The 19,158-nt window shown below is 36.7% G+C and overlaps 3 protein-coding genes across 3 annotated transcripts; 1 reads left to right on the plus strand and 2 right to left on the minus strand.

Annotated features, from left to right (window-relative positions):
• Positions 1–1,423: 1,423 nt before the first annotated feature.
• On the minus strand, positions 1,424–2,065 carry LOC132546457 (uncharacterized). Its single transcript, XM_060210174.1, has one exon. It carries the CDS (start codon positions 2,063–2,065, stop codon positions 1,424–1,426), a length of 642 nt encoding a protein of 213 aa, XP_060066157.1.
• Positions 2,066–3,112: 1,047 nt separating this feature from the next.
• LOC132546467 (uncharacterized) lies at positions 3,113–7,043 on the plus strand. Its single transcript, XM_060210186.1, has 2 exons — positions 3,113–3,176; positions 6,304–7,043. The coding sequence occupies exons 1-2, from the start codon at positions 3,113–3,115 to the stop codon at positions 7,041–7,043; spliced, it is 804 nt and encodes a 267-aa protein (XP_060066169.1).
• Positions 7,044–7,749: 706 nt separating this feature from the next.
• On the minus strand, positions 7,750–11,214 carry LOC132546476 (protein TsetseEP-like). Its single transcript, XM_060210198.1, has 2 exons — positions 11,194–11,214; positions 7,750–8,289 (listed from the first exon to the last, which is right to left on the minus strand). The coding sequence occupies exons 1-2, from the start codon at positions 11,212–11,214 to the stop codon at positions 7,750–7,752; spliced, it is 561 nt and encodes a 186-aa protein (XP_060066181.1).
• Between the last annotated feature and the right edge of the window lie 7,944 nt (positions 11,215–19,158).

Here is a 19,158-nt window from a genome sequence, read left to right on the forward strand (position 1 = left end):
CTGATTAATATATTTATCTGTATTACATCTTTTTGGCATATCATTATCTGGTATATAATTAAAAATATTTGATAAAACATGCCCTGGAAAATTTCCAATTACATCCAATGATATAAAATCTTCTGTCTCACCAGTCCTGCTATTAAAATCACCTGTTACTATAATTCTACCTAAACTATTGTATCTTGACACACATTCTTCTAATGTAACGAATAGGTCAATATCATGCTTTTCATAAAAAGCACTGTTTATCGGAGGAAAATAACATGCTAATATGAATATATCGCCATTATATTCTACTGCATTTTTAACATCTTTTAATCTTAATATACCAATACAGTCTAAGATATTTTCTACAACTGTACAACTATTACTGATTAACTTTTTAATATATAATACAATTCCACCTCCCTTACCATTTACTCTAGGAAACATATGCGTATCATAACCATTAATCGTAATATCATCATCTTGATTTACCCAGCATTCGTACAGACAAATAGTGTCATGATTTGTTATAATATTTAAAAAATCATGGTCTTGCAACTTCACACTAAGATTTCTACAAACATTCCATGACATAATACTATATGCCCCACTCTCCAGTCTGTCCTATGCAGACTGCTGAGCCTCTGCAGGCTGGTCCTTGCCCGGGATGAGGACGTTATTTATCACTGCCTCATCCATCTCCATAACTTCTCTTACACTAGCAAGGTGATCTGAAACAGATTGACCCGGGTTAGACCCGGCCTCCCTATTTCCTTCAGCTGGCATGGCATCACCACCATAACCAGAAGTAGTAGGAGGGTCACACAACAAACTTGGGCTAGAACCAGCCTCCCTCCTTTCCTCAACTGGCGTGGCCTCGCCACCACAACCAGGAGTACTAGGAGGGGCCCACAACAAGCTTGGGCAAGTACTATGAGGGGCAGACGACAAACATGGTCTAGATCCGGCCTCCCTCCTTTCCTCAACTGGCGTGGCCTCGCCACCACAACCAGGAGTACTAGGAAGGGCCCACAACAAGCTTGGGCAAGTACTATGAGGGGCAGACGACAAACATGGTCTAGATCCGGCCTCCCTCCTTTCCTCACCACAACCAGGAGTACTAGGAGGGGCACACAACACTTTTGGACAAAGCCCATAATTCCTCTTTTCCTCAACTGGCGTGGCCTCGCCACCACGGCCAGGAGTACTAGGAGGAATGCTCAACCATTTGGATATAGGACCATTATCAGCAAATATTGTAAACTGGGTGACATTGTGGTCGTCACCATGACCTGTACCGTCCTCAGGTGTATGGTGCATGGCTGAAGTTTTTTGGTAAGTATGTACCGGGTAGTAACTCGGTTTGCATTTGCTGTCTTCTTTTATCATTATGTGTGTAAAGTTCTCCATTCACATAGAGTTTATCTCTTACCAGCTAAACTCTATGACCCGCCCTTTTAAGGTCTTTTAACGCGGGATAAAGAATTTTCCGTCTCTCTTCCACCTCTTTAGGAAACTGTTCATTTATACCATAACTGGTACCTCTTAGAAGTCTACCACTGTCCCGCACCAATTCCAAATCTTTTTGAAATAGGAATGCAGCCACAATAGGCCTTGGTCTATCATTGTACCGTTTCTCAAATCTATGTACATTGGCTAGTTCAGCTGATTTTGTAATTTTCAGACTGTGATGGAAAAAGTCTTTAAGCTTTGCTTCAATTTCCTCATTGTGTGTTTCTGGGATGCCATGAAATATTAGGTTTCTTTTCATCGATCTACATTGTACATTTTCTACTCGCTCCCGCAAACTTTCCTGAGTTTCTAATACCTCCATCAATCTATTTTCTGCACACTTCGCATTATACTCTGCCAGCTCTTGCTGTTTCTGTAACCGCTTAATTTCCATTGTATTCTGTTCATTTTTTTCTTTTATCTGTTCATAAAATTGATTGATGGTTTCAGCACTTTTTTCACATTCAGCCGTTTTTTCTTTTGTCTCACGTACTTCTTTCTCCAAGACACGAACTCTTCCTGTCAAACTTTTCAGGCCATTTTCGATATTGTCAATTTTTTTCATGTGCTTTTCTATGATATCCAGTCCTAAACTTAGCTCACCGAGGCTACGTAGTATTTATTGCACTGATTTTTCCGTTGCTGGTGTATCCGACATATTGGTGAACTATGTAATTATTTTGGTGAATATACACAATGATTACAGTTGTAGTAGAGAATCAACTCTAATTTTATATTTCAACACATCACTACAGAGTGTATATAGTCTGGTATACGTTATTACATGTTCACCATTCACTACACAGGTAAGTTTTCAGGTAAGTAGGTATGAGTACTTGTCAGTATCCCAGGTAAGTACCTTTGTTTCCCATTTCCTTCCATATTTTCCACAAGATATGAATATATAAACATGTAGAGAGTCCTTCAATCATCCACCATATCGAATATCATGCATATCCCTTGCTTATTACCACAGTTGTTATAACAATTTGCTGAGCAAAGGAAACACGTCTGACCTTCTCGACACCTATGACACTGTGGATACAGTACACTAGATAACATGTTTGTTTTACATTCATTAATCAATATTCTAAAACATGGTAAAAAGAAATTATACTGTGCCTTTATAGATTTTTCAAAAGCCTTTGATACCGTTTGGCGTCTAGGCTTATGGCAAAAGTTAATACAATATGGTATAAACGGAAAAGTGTATAATATTATTGTTAATATGTATAATGGTATTAAATCATGTATAAAAATAAATAATACCAATTCAGCTTTTTTCCCATGTGAAACCGGAGTAAGGCAAGGCGAAAATATGTCTCCCATACTTTTTTTCCTTATTTCTGAACGATCTAGAGAGTTTTTTTTACTACACAAAGGCTTTGAGGGTGTAACTCTGAACGATAGAGAAATGTTGGATACGTGTATAAAGTTTACCATTTTATGTTACGCCGATGATACTATTGTTATCGCAGATAATGCGACGGATCTACAATATAATCTGGATATGTTTAATGAATATTGTAATACATGGAAACTCAAACTTAATGTAAATAAAACAAAGATAGTTATTTTTGGTAGTAGAGGTACACCGAACCACCATTTTAGAATGGATGGGAAGGATATAGAAATTGTAGACCGTTACAAATATCTTGGTATTGTATTTAAACAAAGTAGGAATTTCGCAGAAGCGAAAATTAATCTTGGACGACAGGCTACAAAAGCCAAGTATGCTCTGTATACTAGAATTCATAGTTTAAGATTACCTGTTGACTGTCAATTAATACTTTTTGACCAAACATATTGTTGTGAAATCTGGGGTTTCACAAGCCTGTATAGAAAAAGTACATTTAGATTTTTTGAGAAATGTACTTGGTGTTAAAAAAAGTACACCGAGATATATGTTGTATGGTGAGACCGGACGTGTCCCACTAAGTGTACATATCAAAACACGGGTGGTTACTTACTGGGCTAGAATTGTCGAGTCACATGACTGTAAACTTGCTCACATAGTGTACAATATTTTGTTGAAATACAATTACTTTAACAATTGCCAGTCTCAGTGGTTACAAGCAGGAAAGTCTACATTGGACAATTGTGGTATGAGTAATATTTGGCATAGTCAATCTTTTTAAAATGTGAATTGCCTGAAGTATACTATCAAACAAAGGTTGTCTGACCAGAACTTTCAGGAATGGCAACAACAAATTGTTAATTCTAACAAAGGACAAATGTATAGTTTAATAAAGTCTGATATAAAAATTGAAAATTATCTTATCTCAACCTTACCCGCTCACTATGTAAAGTGTTTTTTTTCCAAATTTAGAACAACAAACAATCGTCTCCCTATTGAAGTTGGAAGATGGAACAATATAACACGGGAAAATAGGAAATGTGTTTTATGTAATAGCAACGAAATTGGCGATGAATATCATTATCTTTTAGTCTGTAATTACTTATCTAATTTAAGAAACATTTTCATAGGTACACAATATTATGTAAATCCAAATGTACGTTAATTCATTAAGATTATGACAACAAACAATTTAAATGAACTGTTGAACTTGTGTAAATTTATTTCACATATTATGAAGCATTTTTCAAGTACATAACCCAAACTACTTTGTGATTAATTAGTACAATGTATACAGGTATATCATGCTAACTACGTTATGTTGTATATCAATGCAATTATGTCAATCCTCATATGTCATGTATGATCTGAGGTTAATTAAATAAAGTAATCTGAAATCTGTTAATCCCAGCTGTCATATCAATTAAGAACTCAGGTATAGGCTTTATTCAATCGTTCGTCCTTTGTTAAAGAATTATCGGCCGTGTCGCAATCGATTAGTACTCAGGTAGGCTTATATAACAAACCTGCTAGAAAGATGTTTTTCACTTTTTTCTTTGTCCTAACCTACGCTGTGTCTTGACCAATCAACTTGAAAGGTCCCAAGATCTGACCAATCAGGCTGTCTCCATAATCTTTTCAGGTGAGATACTTTTTGATTTCATTTTATTTCCCATTTTTATAAGTTCTGTACATTTATTCTGAATATAACTATGTTCATTTGTATGAGATTATTTTGATGTATATTGATGTACCTATTTTGTACCATGATTTTTATGTATTGATACATTTTACCGACTTATTATAAATAAGGTGTTTATTAAGAATTTGTAGTTTCCCTCTTGTAATCTTTTTCAACCTATAGACTTTCAAATTAAACTTATCAGGTACAGTAGATATCTTTTAAGTTCAATGTACAAAATTAAATTTTAAACACTTCAAAGAGTCAAATTTATAGACATAGATCTTATAAATCCTGTATTGAAAGATATGTTTATTTGTAAATAAGATCTGTATTAAACGTTCATTTTATAGAAAATACAAGTAACCGTAATCTAAATTTATATGTACTCATTTGTATAAAATTAACTTGTATCAAATGTTCGGTACCTTTACCGCACTCGCTTTGTACAAAAAGATTCAGTATATCGGATAAGAGTTACCTCCCTTCCTTATTAATACCATCCAGATTTCAAACACAACAAACACATGTTTGAGTAAGTTTATGAAACTAATCATCATGACTTTGAATATGTTTGGCCAACCTCATCTTGATCGATCGATTGTAAGTAATTTGTAGAAATCATAATCATGATTACTGACGAGTTATTAAATTAAAGTATCTTGAGGTTAGGGGTATTTCCCGAAAGTTTGCATTGGAGATTAGGGCTAAAGTGTTGTTAGCACAAATAAGCTTACTTTCTATATTGAGTTTAATTTTACTGAAAGTATCTGATTTACAGATCATAGATATTATTCGAAGATAAATACTTGATTTAAAGACATATCTATTGCTGACATCTTACTATATTTACTTGCCAGATTCCTATTGTATAATTAATAATTCCTGACATTTGTGAATAGGCTAACCTTTTATAAACCGGAAGTTCATGTTCAAACCGGAAGTAAATATGTTAACCGGATGTTGTCATTTCTGATGTAAACTAGTGACTTATTTAAAGTTCTTATGTATCACAATTCAAAACTACATTGTAAATATCTTATTATGTCCCTTAAACTGTATTTTATTTACATTTATCAATTTATCTTTACCTTATAAATAGTTCATGTTGATTAAACTTATTCTAATAGTTGTTAATGAATTGTACTCTACCTCGATATCATTATGTATTCAATCATGTAAATATTTCCAAATTAGTTGGATATTACATTTTATCCAGTTACCCTTGTATTGTTCCTTGTTGCTAACATTTAATATTCCCATAGACATCCTTTTCACTGTTGAGCATGAGTAGCTCTACTGCTTTTTCTAGGTTGACCATTTTAGCTAATTTCCCCCATTTTATTTTGTTCATATCAGTCAGTGCAAATACTTATTATTTTCTGCATTGAATTTCATTGTATTGTAATTAAATTCTCATTGTGGTTTAATTCGCGATTGATATTGTATATCAGTAACAAAGATTTTCAAATGTATGATTGTTTTGTATTTGATTGTATGTACATGTATCCACCAGAAGCTGTGACGCCAATAAAGAATAAGAAACTTAACAGGCTGTCTCCATAATCTTTTCAGATTCCAATAAAAACAAAAATAACCTTCCAACAACACACAAAACGTTGGTTGAATTTCCTACGCCTTCACACATCTACAAAATGATGCCAAATTTGTAAGATCATTGTATATTGTATGCCGGACATAAAAAACGCCTTTGGCATGACTTACTACATCCTTGGCATGGCCCTCTATTTGTGAATCTTGGCAGCTGCTGTGCTTGGAAAGGCTGGTTTTGGAACTGCTGCTGCTGGTGCTGTGGTTGGAAAGACTGTTGTGGCTGGTATGGCTGCTGGAGGTGGAATTGTTGCTGCTGAGGCTGGTATGGCTGCTGGAGGTGGAATCGTTGCTGCTGAGACTGGTATGGCTGCTGGAGGTGGAATTGTTACTGCTGAGGCTGGTATGGCTGCTGGAGGTGGAATTGTTGCTGCTGAGACTGGTATGGCTGCTGGAGGTGGAATTTTTGCTGCTGAGGCTGGTATGGCTGCTGGAGGTGGAATTGTTGCTGCTGAGGCTGGTATGACTGCTGGAGGTGGAATTGTTGCTGCTGAGACTGGTATGGCTGCTGGAGGTGGAATTTTTGCTGCTGAGGCTGGTATGGCTGCTGGAGGTGGAATTGTTGCTGCTGAGGCTGGTATGACTGCTGGAGGTGGAATTGTTACTGCTGAGACTGGTATGGCTGCTGGAGGTGGAATTTTTGCTGCTGAGGCTGGTATGGCTGCTGGAGGTGGAATTGTTACTGCTGAGGCTGGTATGGCTGCTGGAGGTGGAATTGTTGCTGCTAAGGCTGGTATTGCTGCTGGAGGTGGAATTTTTGCTGCTGAGACTGGTATGACTGCTGGAGGTGGAATAGTTGCTGCTGAGGCTGGTATGGCTGCTGGAGGTGGAAGTGTTGCTGCCGCTGTGGTTGGAAAGGTTGTGACTGCTGCTGCTTCTTTTGAATGGTTTTAAACTGATGCTGACTCTTTCCTGTGTGTTTTGCAGCAATAGCTGACACCTCTTGCTGAACACTTTCTAACTTCTCTTTGAAGTCAGTCTGGAGTTTAGTGACGATTTCATCACACAGTTTTACCGCTGACACCATGTTGATGTTGTCGAGTCAGAGCAGCACGCCAGCTCCTCTTTTGCTAAATCCACATAATGTCTCAATCCATAAAGGTGGTGGGTTCTTTTCCAAGCACCATGCTTTTTATCTTACTGTGCAGGCCATTCTTTGCGACCTGCATTTTAGAGCACTCTGGAAAGTTGTGCCCAAGGGCCAGTTTCTCTATTCTCTCTAGATATCGATCAACGTTCTCATCTGGTTGCTGTTTGGTGCTAAAAAACTTGTTATCGAAATCTCTCTGTCCAAATATCGTGACGAATAGTTCTTTACACTTGGTGAAGTCTGTCTTGTCATCACCAGATAAACCTTGTAATGCACAATGCTGCGGCCCCTTCCATGTTGAAGGACATGGCAGCCATTGTTCTGTCATCGGACAGGTTATGGAAGTCCTGCCACGACTTTAAGGTGGACAGCCATAACAATGGAGGTTCTGACCAATTGTACTTCTTCAGGTTAATCCCTCCTGAAGTCATGTTATATGAAATTAGCTCTGGTGGTTGCGGTGGTAACAAATCCTCCACATGGTCCACAATTTGCTGTTCAGGGTGTGGTTCAGGGTGTGGTTAAGGTGTGGTTCAGGTTGTGGTTCAGGGTATGGTTCAGGTTGTGGTTCAGGGTGTGGTTCAGGTTGTGGTTCAGGGTATGGTTCAGGTTGTGGTTCAGGGTGTGGTTCAGGGTATGGTTCAGGGTGGGGTTCAGGTTGTGGTTCAGGGTGGGGTTCAGGTGTGGTTCAGGGTGGGATTCAGCATATGGTTGAGGTTGTGGTTCAGGGTGGGGTTTAGGGTGTGGTCCAGGTTGTGGTTGAGGTTGTGGTTCAGGGTGTGGTTCAGGGTGTGGTTCTGGGTGTGGTTCAGGTTGTGGTTCAGGGTGTGGTTCAGGGTATGGTTCAGGGTGTGGTTCAGGGTGTGGTTCTGGGTGTGGTTCAGGGTGTGGTTCAGGTCGGGGTTCAGGGTGGTTGTTCAGGGTGGGGTTCAGGGTGTGGCTAAGGTTTGGGTTCAGGATGGGGTTCAGGGTGTGGTTCAGGTTGTTCCCTTGAAGCTGGTTGTTCTGTGGACGCTCTAGTCCTATCGCTGATTGACAGGTACTGATTTTCTGTATCCAGGCATCAAGATCTTAGGGATCTCCACCAATCTTTAACGTCGTTTTGTCGTTTGATTGGTCAGATCTTGGGACCTTTCAAGTTGATTGGTCAAGGCATAACGTGGGTTCGGACAAAGAAAAAAGTGAAAAACATCTTTCTAGCAGGTTTGTTACATAAGCCTACCTGAGTCCTAATTGATTGTGACACGGCCGATAATTCTTTAACAAAGGACGAACGATTGAATAAAGCCTATACCTGAGTTCTTAATTGGTATGACAGCTGGGATTAACAAGATCACTTAGACTGACCGCAGAGAACAAATGACTGGACTGTAAGAAAATAAATCTTGTTTGCAAGACCTTTTTAGCCTTCAAATAATGTGGCTTGGTATAGGTGATACTTAATTTGAGCATGAACGTAATTTGAACTCTCACGTAACTTTATAGCTAAGTGACAGATGTCAGAACTCTTTACAATAATAAAGTTAATTATTTTATAGGAAAAAGGAAAACTTACAAAATACATGTACTTGTAGAAATATATTGAAATTGATTTAAAATAAAAAAAAGTTTTATTTGATTTTTAGGCGAGATAGAAAAATATACAAAATATCAGTATTATACCTATTTCGTGAGGGCTGTTGGGAGCATCATTCTCATATTTCAAATTTGTATTCACAATGACCATAAGATTGCATTTCTTATTTGAGCACATAATAGTTGACAGGTTGTCATTTTGGAATAAGATAATTTCTAGTTTGCTATCGTTGTAACTTGAAGTACCGGAATAATTTTGACCTGCATACATGTTTCACTCTGTCACTTTGAGCTTTTTATCAATGTTCAATGTTCACAGCAAATCAGAGAGGAAAGAAAAAAAAGAGATAATATCGAACTGGAAAAAGCTTGCAATACACATAGAGATCATTAAATGGTGGGCACCACTACACCTGAAAGAACGCTTGTTTGGCATGGCGCTTTCTATCACAACTTCATTACTAATTCGTCTAATGGTGAGGTGTAATGTGTTTATTGTGTTGTTTTATTTTAATACAACTTTTTATTCCAACTTTCGTTCTTATGACCTAAATTCTATTATGACTTATACAGCCTTCCCAAATTACATTTCTCTCGTTGATTCCGGTACATGACCTCCCTTCTCTCGTTCATTGTGGGAGGGATCGATTTTATTTCAAGGAATGTAAAATACTGGAATCTAGCAAACAATAGTAAGGCAGTAGACTATGCTCTACACTAGTAATGTCGTGGTACGTTCATTTCTATTTATGCCTTCGACAATTCAAACGCATTGACTTGGTATGTAGTTGGAATCATGTAATAATTTCATAATTTTAATAAATCTGACAAAAAAACCCCAATAATAAACGTCCTTGCTAGAGCAATCGACGGCACAGCACAATTTTTCGGATGTTGTCTTATTTAATTAATCAATGCTTGCAACGTTACACAGATAAATTGTATATGCCTCCCCGTCATTTACACTGGTCAATGCATGAGTTGCATGGTTAGTTAATCAGTTTGGCCTATGTCTTCAATTTCACATTTCTTTTCAGTCAGTAGTCATTCGCAGATACGTTTGTCGCCTAAACCTGCGTAAAACCATAGTGTTAAAATACCAGTTACTCTTAAAAATAGCATAACTTTGACAACCGTCTTTGATATACCATGCCAAGGTTTATTGAAACTGACAGATGCCGCGCGCGTAAGCATGATCGAAACTGGTGTACGTATGCCATACTGACATTGCCAGACAATTTGGTGTGCACCGAAATACTATAGAGACCTTGTGACGCATAGTGAAGACGGTACAACAGATAGGGACCACCAGAGACGGACCTTGGTCAGGACATCCAAGCGTGACGTCTAATCGCCAGGATACGTATATCCGAATCGTTCATCTCCGTGAACGACTCAGCCATACGTCCTGTTCTCCAGCAGGTATAGACGACATACACATTTAACGCGGCAGGACTGGGCACATGTTCTTTTCACGGATGAGTCCAGGGCCCGTATTCATGAAACCATTCTCATGCTCAAGCATAGATTTTGGCTCAAGCAGACTTTTTTTTATATTTCGCCTACATCATATAAAATAATACAAATGTCAAATATAAACATTGAATATAACTTTGACTTGAAGTCCTTTCAATTGTTTTTTAAAATCTTCGGCAAAATCAGCATTATTGATTAATTTTTAACTTAAAGAAGACATAAGGCTTGAGCACAAAGTTCATGCTGGAGCATGAGAACGGTTTTATGAATACGAGCCCATGTTTCATCTCGAAAGCAGCGACGGTCGTTCTAGAGTATGCCGTCGTGTTAGTGAACGTTTCCATGACAGTTGTGAGATTCAACGACGACAATTTGGTGGAGGTTGTGTCAGGGTGTGAGGTGACACCTCATTTCGTGGTAGAACAGGTCTTGTGGTGGTGAACGACACACTTACAAGCATTAGATACCATGACGAATTCATCCGGCCTCACGTCCTTCCATTTGTGCAGCAAGTGATCGTATAAAGTTTGTGACAGACGTCAGGGCAAAACAGGGTTCTAGTCAGCCGTATACCACATGTTTGGAAATTGACAATTCGATATTTCAAAACTGATATACGGAAAATGATATGAAAGTTTGATAATTATAATTCTTTTGATAAACATATCAATACTAGTGTTAGGAAATAAAAGACGAATAAGGAGTGTTGCTGATCTTGCTATGTCTTGAAAAAGTGCATTTTCTAAAACTATAAAAGACAACAAAAAAGTGCTGTAGAAATAACATTTTATTCGGGATAAAATACATTTCAGAATATTAAAAAAAATGGAAAAAAAGTGTTAAAACATGAAAAAGTAATCAATGAAATTATAAAAAAAATCACACCCTATGTAGTTGTAGTACTCTCTCTTTGCCTCTCTCCATATTGTCTGATTGCCTCTAAGTCCGAGTCTCCATATCATACATATAAACATCCGCTGTATACTCCTCCGATATTTGTGTTTCCTACGTTCCTTTATTGCTGTCACAATTACTGATTCCAGCTTCCAGCAGTTACTTTCTCACCAGTGTTATATCTAAGGCCATTTTTTTCGTGGACGTTTGTACATGAATCTGAGCAGACTGACCATGTCCGGTATAATAATTACGGCAATTAATACACCCAAAATGGCTATAGCCACACCTCCGACGGCAACACTGCTTGGCCGAGAGTCGTAAACACTGACCAGTTTACGTCGAGTAGCTGACAAGCTGGATTTATTTACCGTCAGTTGACGTTTCAGGTCTTGTATGATGTTCATCAACTCTTCCTCGCTATACCGTTTGTTTGTATAGTTTTTAGCACAGCATTTGACACAACTACCATTTCCAACATATTCACCTGTGGTTGGTGTCACGGATGTTATGATAGTCGATGCCACTGGTGTCACGGATGTTATGATAGTCGATGCCACTGGTGTCACGGATGTTATGATAGTCGATGTCACTGGTGTCACGGATGTTTTGATAGTCGATGCCACTGGAGATGTCGTTGTGGTAGGTGACGAATTATCCCCATCGCACGCCTGCTCTTCTGATCTGTTGTGTAGCGCTATAGTGACAGTATCTATAATTAAATGTATATAATGTTTTAAAAATATTTAAAAATTATTTGTATATGTATTATTGAATGATTTTCATCCTTTTGATCAAGGAGTTATGGACTCTTTAAAGTAAAAATATAGTGTTTTTGGGTCTTGCTTTTGTTAAATTTGGCTATATGGGTGCGAACAATTCTAATTAATCAAATAAAGATGAGATTTTCAGTGCGAAGATGTTTATACCTGTATTGGTATACCTGTCTGACTTTTAAAAGTCAGAGCAAAGATTTACAGGCAGCGTAAATTGTGTTACCTATATTCTCTTACAGAACTAAGACATAACGACTTTGGCTAAGATGACGTATATACGGATGAAAGACTGACGTTGATGGTGAAATACATGTATATATATTTTTAGCGACTATAATCTTGGCCGGGAATGTAGTTTTACACTAAAGCGAAGATCCTCTTAGACAAATGTAATAAAGAAATGTCATGACCAAGTGCCAATTCGATATTAAAAGCAATTTGAAGTTGTCAAGTGAGTAATGATGATTTATTTTAAGACACTTGATAACACTTATCCCGGTATGCGATTGGTTCTTTATTATGAAAATGAGCCTTTTGATTACAGAAAAGTCGTTTTAAGTTATTTACATGTGGTCTCTGTGGCCTTCAGCATGGGTTGAGCTCATTCCTTTAAATAAAAGTGAAATGGAATCCCCTCGTTAAAAACAACGAATGCCAAGTCAAATCATAATATCGCTTGCCCTTTGAAAAGTGAGCTAAAAATACTTACAAGAACGTAGCCTGATACATTACCATTTGAACATAAGGCCTTAAAATTTCCACCACAATGGCGTAATTGAAGGCCTCCATTATTTTTAACAGTAACACATTGCCTATTCTTGCAATCATTTGGGTTCCAATGTTCCTTTGATGACTGTTCAATAAACCCCGGTCCCTGAATTCTGCAAGATTCATCTAATTTTATACCTGTCCAGTATTTGACTTGACTCCTGGAGGACACAATATAAAATCACAGTGCTGTAGTAGGTTGATTAAAAGCATTTTTCATTGGTAATTACGCTTCCTGAAGGGAAAACATATAGTCGCCGCTTTGTCCGTCCGTTTGTTCGTCTCGCCGTCCGTCAAAAGTTTGTCCAGGTCATATCACAAAAACTGTAAGAGATATCCACATGAAACAGCATCGGTATATAGATCTCGATAAGGAGAAGTACAGTGTATAAGAACCACAACTCTCTTTTGCATAATTAAGGAGTTGTTGAAACTTGGTGTATACATTGGTCATACTAAGAGAATGTACAATATACCAACTTCAGGGTTCTTGGATTAAATTTTTCTCCAATGAAGCTGTTTCTGGGGAGCTCTTACCAGTTTCACTGATAGTCTTGTTGAATATTTGTTCTTACCCAATGCCACTTGTTGAACATTTTGACGCGAACATTCGAAGTAGATTACTTTTAGCCATGAAGACTAATCTTGACGATCAACATGCATTTTGACTGTTTTAAATACAAAATTGCTCATCTAACCATAAAATTCGGGGTACAATGAGAACGCTTACCAACAAGACGAACTGATGAGGTTCTGATAAATCTTGTCGTTGTTGTACATATATAGGGTAAATACTGATATTAATCATCGTTGAAATGGAAATTTGAAACATTACCCGCAGCACCATCTGTTCGGTCGAGGTTCAGAAGCAAACACGACGAGGCTGCCATTTCTAGTGCTGCAGAATGTTTTGGCTTTTTTGAATGGCATCCTTTCATCACTGCAGAAAAATTCTGTCCCTGACGTGAAGCTCTCTAACACAAAAAAAATTCAGTCATCAATACGTGTCATTCCACATCAGACAACAATTCTGCAACTACACACAACATACCTTTGTTCTATATGTTTGGCAATATTTCTGTAACTACATACAACATACCTTTGTTCTATATGTTTGGCAACATTTCTGTAACTACATACAACCTACCTTTGTTCTATATCTTTGGCAACATTTCTGTAACTACACACTACCTACATTTGTTCTATATGTTTGACAACATTTCTTTAACTACACACAACATAACTTTGTTCTATATGTTTAACAACATTTCTTTAACTACACACTACCTACCGTTTGACAACCTTCCTGTAACTACACAGAACCTACCGTTGTTCTACATGTTTGGCAACATTCCTGTAACTAAACACTTCCTACCGTTGTTCTATATATTTGGCAACATTTCTGTAACTACACACTGCCTACCGTTGTTCTATATATTTGACAACATTTCTGTAACTCCACACTGCCTACCGTTGTTCTATATGTTTGACAACATTTCTGTAAATAAACACTGCCTACCGTTGTTCTATATGTTTGACAACTTTTCTGTAACTGCACATGACCTACCGTTGTTCTTTATGTTTGACAACATTTCTGTAACTACACACTGCCTACCGTTTGACAACATTTCTGTTACTACACACCGCCTACCGTTGTTCTATATGTTTGACAACATTTCTGTAACTACACACTGCCTGCCGTTGTTCTATGTTTGACAACATTTCTGTAACTACACACTGCCTACCGTTGTTCTATATGTTTGACAACATTTCTGTAAATAAACACTGCCTACCGTTGTTCTATATGTTTGACAACATTTCTGTAACTATACATGACCTACCGTTGTTCTATATGTTTGACAACCTTCCTGTAACTACACACTGCCTACCGTGTGACAACATTTCTGTAACTACACACTACCTACCCTTAGACTGCATTTCTGTAACTACACAATACCTACCGTTTGACAACCTTCCTGTAACTACACACTGCCTACCGTGTGACAACATTTCTGTAAATACACACTACCTACCCTTAGACAACATTTCTGTAACTCCACACTGCCTACCGTTTGACAACATTTCTGAAACTACACACAACCTACCTTTGTTCTGTATTTTTGACAACATTTCTTTAACTACATACTACCTACCGTTGTTCTATATGTTTGGCAATATTTCTGTAACTACACACTACCTACCGTTATTCTATATGTTTGACAACCTTCCTGTAATTACACACTGCATACCGTTTGACAACATTTCTATAACCACACACTGCCCATGTTGTGTGTGGTGACATTTGGAAAACATGGAAAAGAAGAAGATTGAAAGAAAAAGATCAACTTCTTGCATTCTTTAGGGATATCTTCTTACATGCATACTCACAACAGAAATTATTTATAGGATGCTATACTAGTTTGTCCATTTGTAAAATGTTTATCGGATTAAAAAGAATGAAAAGGATTAAAAAAGCGTACGTGGAATTCAATATGAAACTCACTCCCGTAGATCTAACATACGCTGATGTGCTATCCACTGATAACCACCCGCTGCTTACAAGTACTTTTTATGAAACAAATCTTAACCATCTAGCTTTATTCCGACAGGTAGTACATTTGTGTAAAAACTCGTAAAAGGTAAAATGTAGTTAAAATGACATTTGAAGAATGTTTTTTTCCCATTTTTTGATTGATTTTTAAGAAACAGATAAGAATGTTACTAGTATTGTAAGCAATACTTTGTTTTCTCCAAATAAGATATTCACGTGTTTTTTTATTCTATCATTTCTTATATACTGCTGGTTATGATTTCTAGGTATAAATCAATCAATATGCAAAACAATGAAAGAATGGGCACAAAAATATCAACTTCTCTCTACGTTATAGAGTGCGATTGTTTCGATAGTTTCTAAGAAATTCATCAATGACTTCAGTAAACAGATCATTTGTTTTATCAATTGAAATATCCTTACCTCGAAATAAAGTAGAGAAAACCATAACCAACATGAAAATATCCATTTGTTAGGTTTGTCGATCGCCGAGAATGTTTCGGTTTGATTTGCTCTCTGAAAAAAATATCCAGACGAATTCCTTATGTTTGCTTAATGAAAATAGCTGTATATAAGTTTACTTAGAGGGAGGTGTCCCCTTCCTGAGGAAGTTGATCGCACTGTGTAAAATATTGCCCACGTCCTTGCTTATTTTAGCACTCAGGGTTTCAAAAGTGATTTCACAGCAAAAATGAAAATATTATGTGAATTGCTTTGTTGATGTATAGAACACAAAGAACACATTTATATATTCGACCCGATAAAATAATCAATATTTATTAAAATTAAAAGTTAAAAAAAAAGAGAGATTCCTGGGACAGTAAGGTAGCCTAGCATATTTGCTGTTATGTGTTAACAAGGAACTTGTTCAGTATTGGTCATTTAGCAGCCAATCAAAAATAGGTATATTATATTTTCAACATTGACAGTCTTTATCGGCCGAGAGGGATAATATAGCCATTATAAATATTAATAATGAAAAAGCTGATCATATTGCAACCGCCGTTTAAATGAAAAATTACACATCAATTGAATAAAAATTTAATTAACGCAGTGCTATAAACAACACACGGCAGTAGTCATATTGGACCAACCAGCACCGGTAAAAGTTAATCACAAAGGGAACACATCAAACAATTAAGTAAACAGTTGAATATATATCAAACTGCATGACAAAGGAACAGGATTTCTCTATAAGTTCCATCATTAGCTTTAATCTATAGGACTTTACGTACTCTTTAAGACTTATTAATTTGTGACAAGAGGTTTAGAATCGGAGTATTGTTAAGTTAATACCAATTTAGTTGTAGGGTAAGCGCTGCATTAGCAGTCATATCGACTTTCTCATTTTCATTAATTTCAACCTGACCAGGGATCTAAAATAAGGTGACATGTCAGTAAGATATTATAGGTACTAAAATAACATTTAAGACAATTCCTTTTGTAATCATTAAACATTTGCGATTTCATCATTAAAACGTGTTTTATATTGTGGAACCTTGCTAGGACCCTTTCGTTAGGAACCCAACGTTCAATGTGCATTTGCACAACTGAGAAAAATGGTTTTCGCTGAGTAGTCGACTTGGAATACAAAGTTCCTTGGGGAAAAATATATGAAAATCCAAACATGTATGGAAGAATGTTCATTGATGGTGTGGTCTTTAGCACCCGTTTCCTCATTAGATCTCTCTTCTTGCTAATGTAGACCAGCTCACCTTGGCCACACTGCTCGGGACAACGTTTCATGATTGAAACAGCTGAGATCCTCATCACATAATCATATATAACAATGTTCGGTTTTAAGATATAAACACAACCAGAATGCAGGAATCAGGAGGCCCTAAGGTGCGGCACACCTGTAGGACCTTAATTTCTGCGTAACATTTTTGAAACAGTTGAAGTCCCAACCCGATAACCATGTAAGCTCTTACTTGGCAGTCATGCTATAAGAATTTACCTATTGGCCTTGCCCTATCAAGGAGGTTAGGTAACTGAGCTGAAATACCAAACCAATAGGAATGCACACTGTATACCATTGCTTGGCTTTAACACGCAGGTGAGCGATACATGCCCTATGGGTATTTTCTTTCTATCTTCAGTTGAGCGTTCGCCCCTGTGAGGAAGACTTTGGGTTCTGTCCACTGGCCGAGACTTTAGAAATAGCGGTTAACACACCCTACCTAGCGTTCAGCATGATGGTAGTGACACGACTGGTTTATCTATTGTCAATAAAATGTGGCTTGATGAGGTGTCCTGCTGGGGCCTTTGGCAGTGTATACTTAAGTAAGGTAACACTACAAAGTCGGCTTCAGATAAGAAGAAGACTTATGTGAACATATCAAAACCACCAAAAACCACTCACATGTAACACTCATCAGCTTACCGGCTATAATTGACTCTAGCAATATAAACAAAACCAATCTGTTCTCATGTCCCCTTTGTCATCGATTAGAAGTCGTTTGAAGATTTTAGGGCATTTAAATACCATGATATTTAAAAAAATCATGGTCAATCATAATCAAAAGTGTAATTCCTATGATTATCAACACAAAGAAAATAATGTGACATGTTTTGTATGTTTTGATAGTAACTCTTCTCTTACATTGTATTTTTATTTAGTGCTGATATAAATATGTAATTCTTTGACAATCAAATATCAAAACTTTAAATAATGATTTTTTTTTGTATAAAAATTAAAAACAGCTTGTAATTATAAGTTTACAATGAAACAGGAATACTGCTTTTATCTTCACAAAGGATTGGTGCAAATTGATTATCTCCCTTTGATTCAAGAATTTTGGATGTTCATTTCAACCTTCATATAAAGACCACCTGTCTGTAAAGACCTTTTTTTTTATTTCCCCATGAGCGGTCTTTAAATACAGGTTTGACTGTTTCAGTAAAAGTCGTTTAAAGATTTTAACACATTTGACCCCTGAAATCTACCCAAAACGTCAATTCTAATCGGGAAACTGAGCTAAAAACGGTTTCCTACAAAAACTATGTCCATTGATTAAACATTTTCTGAGAATAAGGGACATTCCAAATTCATGGAGTTATTCCAAGAAACTCCTATTTTTCTCAATCCGTTTCCTATTGGAGGGGGATGTTTTTCCTACACACTGCGGGGTCAAAATGACAAAACAGCATTGATTAACATTTTAAATATAATTAATTCCGAGCTTTTTTTTTTTTTTTTTAGATTTCAAAGACAAGGTGGTCCCACAAATGAACCTCCACAACTGATGGTAAAATTTCAAATTTTCTAATTTAATATATATATATATATAGATCTATGTGAATATGTAAAACATCTGAAGAAGAAATGAAAGCGTTTGGTAGCAGGAAACAGATAATTTGCATTTTTTCCTGAAATTATTTGTCATATTTGAGATATACAGGTATAGCAGATTGGTCATGAAAAATGCATCATTACATGTATATATATTTATAAACTACATAATAATTACATTAATAGTAGAGAGATGAAATTTGTGTAATTAAAAAATTTCCTCTGATTTCTGACATTTAATTGTTATGGTTACCTACTGAAAAAAAGTTCTAAAAATGCAAAAATACTGCTGATTCCAACCTCACAGTACAACTTTCTAGAAGATATTTAATTCAAAATACCTATCTTAAAATCAACAACACTGTCGTGGTAACAAAGTACTTGCATTTCAGCAAATTCCAACTCGGAAATCCTTCATAACATGACCACATGTAAACACTGAAAATTTCACTTCCGGTAAAGCTAGTTTTTGGTGCGTAGACACAGATTCGAGACTGCCCAAAAAGTAATCTCCAACACAAAGCTAAAATATTATTCTTAAAAAAATGAAACCCCACCTTGTCCACTTTAACATGACAAGACCAATT

Source organism: Ylistrum balloti, unplaced genomic scaffold (genome assembly GCF_031769215.1).
Source record: "Ylistrum balloti isolate Yb309-2 unplaced genomic scaffold, AGI_CSIRO_Ybal_v1 Utg369606, whole genome shotgun sequence".
In the NCBI taxonomy this organism is placed as follows: Eukaryota; Metazoa; Mollusca; class Bivalvia; order Pectinida; family Pectinidae; genus Ylistrum; species Ylistrum balloti.

What these genes read in the sequence shown, in the direction of transcription:
- LOC132546457 (XM_060210174.1), bottom strand. Translation starts at nt 2,065, where the DNA reads ATGAAAAAAATTGACAATATCGAAAATGGCCTGAAAAGTTTGACAGGA.
- LOC132546467 (XM_060210186.1), top strand. Translation starts at nt 3,113, where the DNA reads ATGGATGGGAAGGATATAGAAATTGTAGACCGTTACAAATATCTTGGT. An exon ending in TGGTATTGTATTTAAACAAA is followed by an intron (nt 3,177 to 6,303) that starts GTAGGAATTTCG and finishes GAATCTTGGCAG; the next exon opens with CTGCTGTGCTTGGAAAGGCT.
- LOC132546476 (XM_060210198.1), bottom strand. Translation starts at nt 11,214, where the DNA reads ATGGAGAGAGGCAAAGAGAGA. An exon ending in TGGAGAGAGGCAAAGAGAGA is followed by an intron (nt 8,290 to 11,193) that starts GTACTACAACTA and finishes GCCTGGATACAG; the next exon opens with AAAATCAGTACCTGTCAATC.